This window comes from Mus caroli, unplaced genomic scaffold, assembly GCF_978045245.1.
Source record: "Mus caroli unplaced genomic scaffold, Mus_caroli_1 scaffold_16, whole genome shotgun sequence".
Taxonomy (NCBI): domain Eukaryota; kingdom Metazoa; phylum Chordata; class Mammalia; order Rodentia; family Muridae; genus Mus; species Mus caroli.
In genome coordinates, this window is record NW_028227271.1 from 22922475 (window position 1) to 22927138 (window position 4664).

The 4664-nt window shown below is 53.8% G+C and overlaps 1 protein-coding gene across 1 annotated transcript; it reads right to left on the bottom strand.

Moving 5' to 3' along the window:
• Positions 1-1008: 1008 nt before the first annotated feature.
• Mchr1 (melanin concentrating hormone receptor 1) lies at positions 1009-4308 on the bottom strand. Its single transcript, XM_021184187.2, has 2 exons — positions 4052-4308; positions 1009-2800 (listed from the first exon to the last, which is right to left on the bottom strand). The coding sequence occupies exons 1-2, from the start codon at positions 4131-4133 to the stop codon at positions 1821-1823; spliced, it is 1062 nt and encodes a 353-aa protein (XP_021039846.2). The 5' UTR covers positions 4134-4308; the 3' UTR covers positions 1009-1820.
• Between the last annotated feature and the right edge of the window lie 356 nt (positions 4309-4664).

Sequence of the window (4664 nt, forward strand, 5' to 3'; positions counted from 1 at the left end):
GGGGTGCGTGGGTGTGGCGTGTCGAGGAGAGCTTTGTGGAGTCAGCTCTCTTCTCCCCTCTTTACCTGTGTGGGTTCCAGGCCCCAGGCCTTATGCTCTCTCTCTCTCTCTCTCTCTCTCTCTCTCTCTCTCTCTCTCTGTCTTCCTGCTTCAGCCTCCCTGGTGCTGGGGTTACACACACACACACCACCATATTCGCTCCCCCCCCCCAGGACCCTTTTTTTTCTTTCACTGGGTTTGCACCTCATCTAGACTGGAAGCTTATCTATGGCAGCTAGAGAAGGAAGGAGAGCTAACCTCCTATCAAGAAATTTTAATACTAATGAGGAGGCTGACTCCCCAGCACCCAAAGAGGCCTCCTAGAAGTATTCCAAGCAGCTACTACTGCAACTCTGCAATGAGAAGTGACCAGCAAGAGCGGAGGGAGCCACCCTCCATGATGCCTCTGGACAACTTGTTTCAGCTCTCCTTAACATCTGCTAGGCAGCATCCTGCACCCTCTTGATGCCAGAACTAATAAGCAGCAGCCACGACTGCCTCCCAGCGGCCCGAGTGGTCATCTGCTTTTAAGGTGCCCAGCAGATCTCAGCTACATCAAGCAGAGACTAGCTCAGACTCCCCCAACCCCCCCCCCCCAAGAGCCAGCCCAGCAGCTGGTGACTCAGCACGAAGCAGGGAGGGTCGGGTCTGGGGGATTCACACTAGAACTTGGGGGACCTGAGGGACCAGCACTGATGAGAACAGGAGTTCAAGCCAGGATGCGGAGTCTCCAGAACAAGTACAGCCACAGCCCCGCGATGGGATGAATTCACAGTAGCTCCATGAATACCACTAACCTTCTCCCTGTGGGTCCAGAAAACCAAATCCCTTAACCTCAGGCGCCCTAAAAATGCAGCCCCAAACAAGATCCAACTATAATACTCAAGTGACCCCTCTTTCCTTGTATAGAACACACACACACACAGCACAAGCAATTACGCAGGAGCCTCCAGAATGACGTGGGTGGGAAGTTGCCTTTATTTCATTCCCATTTGGGAGTGGAAGGCTCAAGCACAAAGATGATGCCAACATATCAGGCATTAGAGTGACCCCTGCACATGCAGAATTCATGGATGCTCACTCTGGATCAGCCATAGACTGACAGCTGTGCCCTATGAAGAGAACGTCACTGTGAAAGCCCCTTTTTATTAGTTTCAAGATCCACATCCACCCCAGGTTGCCTTGTCATTCTTGGTGATTGGATCTCTCTCGACACTCTGAGCTCTTTTGGTTTTTTAAACTCCTGTGGGCTCAGAGCCCACACCCCAGTGTCAACATGCATCCCCTAAAGAGAAAGTGAAATCAGCACAGGATGCTGGAGCGTGCTTCAGGAGATCCACCAGCTTGGGAGAAAGACTGCCTTCTATCACACCAATGAGAGATGGGAGGGAACGCTCGGCTTGCCCAGTCTCACAGTATAGCCCTAGCTGCTCAGATCCTAGCCCTGCCTAGTTTTAAAGGAACCCAGCTAGGAACCTCTGCCTTCTTCCCTTGAGAGAAAGATATATACGAGCCAACAGATACAGATCCCGAGAACCAGTCAAACCACCCTTTCCTTCTTGCTCTGCTTCTATTCTGTCAAGGGGATCCTTGCAGTCTGAAGCTTCCCCCCAAACCTGGCTGCAAGCCTCCCTAGCAATTTGTGGGCCCCGTGGAATGTGGTTTGCTACAAGCCCCCAGCCTCCAGCTTCTGCATCCTCCCAGGGTAGCCCCGGGTTTATCTCAGTATCTCTCCCCATGGTTTGATGCGGTGACCTGACTTGGAGGTGACCGGGGGATTGTCAGGTGCCTTTGCTTTCTGTCCTCTCCTCGTCAGCTGTCTGAGCATTGCTGACCGTGCGAAGCTGCCCCTGGGCCGCGGGCTTCACCGACAGCACCAAGCGTTTTCGAAAGGTCTCACAGAGTACTATGTACACAAAGGGATTGAGGCAGCTGTTGGCATAGCCCAAGCTGATAGCCGCATTGTACAGGTAGACGAATGTGAGGGTCGGGCGGCTGATGGACAACTGGGTCAGCTGCAGCACGTAGTAGGGCGCCCAGCACACAAAGAAGACCAGACAGATGGCAATGGCTGTGCGGGTCACCCTCTTTGTCCGAAGCCGGATGCTGCGTTGAGAGGCTGGGGCCACCGAAGACGTCATGCGCTGTAGTATTTTCACGTACGCAGCAGTGATGACCACAAACGGAAGGGCAAAGGCCAGGAAAAACTGATACAGAGTGAACCAGTAGAGATCAGTATCTGGGTTTGGCAGGCGGATGCCACAGCCCACAGCACCCCCTGGGAAGGGGATGAGTCTGGCATAGAGCCACACAGGAGTGATGCTAATGAATGAGAGAGCCCACAGGAGGCAGATCACCAGGGTGGCCATGGAGGGCTTCCGGAACTTGGTGGAGGAGATGGGATGGACGGTGGCCAAGTAGCGGTCAATGGCCATAGCAGTCAGGATGTAGGTGCTGGTGAACTGACTGTTGGCATCCATGGCTGTGATGAGGGTGCACATGGTTTCCCCAAAGTGCCAGACACCATTACCCATGAGCTGGTGGATCATGAAAGGCATGCCCAGCAGGAAAAGCAGATCCACCACAGAGAGGTTGATGATGAAGATGTCAGGGACATTGTTGCACCAGTGCAGCTTGGATTTCTTCACCACGGCAAAAATGACTGTGGAGTTTCCCACAATGCCCAGGAGACAGATGGTACCAAACACTGAAGGCATGATGATGTTGATGTAGGAGACACTCCTTGTGCGAGGAGGTGGCCCTGAGGATAGAAAGAGCAAGTATGACCCGCCTTCTGATCTAGAAGCTGACAACCTGCCATGTCGGCCTTCCTGCTGGCCCCTCATGCTTTCCCTTGCAGCTTGGGGTCACTATGTCTCTGGAATCATCTCCTGCTCTTTCCCCTCCTCGGGCTATTGTTAGTTCTGTACCTTACCCTCCTCCACCGTGCCCTGGTGACTCCTATGGGATTTTCTAGATCCACCTGTTACTCAGAAGACCCCATTCTTCTTCGCTTCATCCATTTACTTAGAGGGCCAGGAGTCAAGACTCCCAGATATCTGCTGAGAACAACTTCATATCCCCGGGATCCACCAGAAAACCTTGTCAAAAAGGTTTGAAGGACATTCGTGTGTGTGTGTGTGTGTGTGTGTGTGTGTGTGTGTGTATTTGCAACCTCATCTTTTCAGAGAGAGATGGCCAAAGGTTTCAGATAGGTTCCTAGGCATATGTGAGAAGTGACTGTCACCATGGGTGTGGGGTGTGTTTCAGGCTCCACAGCCCTGCCCTCTCCCGGTTTTCTGTCAGGGATTTCCTTGGACCATGTCTCCTGAGTCTGGGCTTTCCCAATAGGGTAGGGACTGGAGCTGTGTTACACCCCAGAAGCTTGGGAATTTTCTCCACACCAACCTTTCCTCTTTCCCCTTCATTCCCTTCTCCTTCAGAGCTAGAATTTCAAGGCGTTGACGTTCTGCAAATGTCAAGAAGCTTAATTCACCAGAAAAGTTAATCCTCTCACGCCCTGTGAAGTCTTTTGCTCCCAGCAGCCTTTGCCAGAAGACAGCAAGGACCACTCAGAACCCATTACCCCAGGAGGCCAGAGGATTGAGCCCAGGATAGCGGTGAATCAAAGCGCTTCTGCTGGCTCCCACATACTACCCGCCCGCTGTCTTGCTGTCTTGCTGTCTTGCTTGCTTGCTTCTCCAGCCTTGATTTTTCCCCCTGCAAAGCATATTTAGGACTCATCGGCAAGCTTTCACCTCAAGCCTGCCTCACGTCTTGTCACCAACCCTTGTTGTTTCTAAATGTGCCTCTGCCCCATCTCTATTCCTCCCTGCCCCTTCTGTCCTAGCTGGTGTCCCCTCCTCTCCTCTTCCTCTTCAGGCAAAGCCGACTGCAGATCTTATCACCAAGAACTGTAAGATAAAGTTTCCCAGGCAGTTTGGCTTGGGAGGTGAAACCTTCCCATTTTCCACACCCATCCCGGAGGAGGGAGGACTCCAACTCGACTCACCCGCCAATGTGAAATTATCCTGGCCATCGGAGATGTTGCTGGCATTGGGGCCAGTGGACAGCAACGAGGCTTGCAGATCCATGCAGCCGGTGCAGGTCGCTGCTCCCTGGAGTGGAGCGCCCGTCCACCCACGCAGGCTGCGGCAGCCTCTAGCGCCCGCCACCGCCTTGTCCGGAGCGTGAGCCCCGCAGTCCAGAAAAGGGTCTTCCTCTACCGCCTGGCAGCCTCTGCTGCCTCTGAGCCCAACTGCTCGCCCCACTCCCTCCTTCCCAGCTCCCACTGACATCACCTAGACACATTAACATTCGGAGGCAGATGCACGTTAACCTCTTCGGTCCCGGCTGCTGCTCCTACTCCTGACTGCCTGCAGAGCCAGCAGCTAGGCTCAAGCCATCCCTTGCGGAGGAGCCTGCCTTTGCGCTGTCTCCCGGGGCTGTCTTCTGAGCTCACAGGGGCTACTGCTTATCTTGCATGGCCATCCAGGTCTTTGCAAAAGCAAACGGGGTGGGTGGGTGAGCAATGCTTGCTTTGAGGAAGCTGGACCACGGGGCAAGAGCCAGGGGTACTGTTCCCAGCGCTGGGGACTCAAGCCTGGACTGACACATCCTTGGTT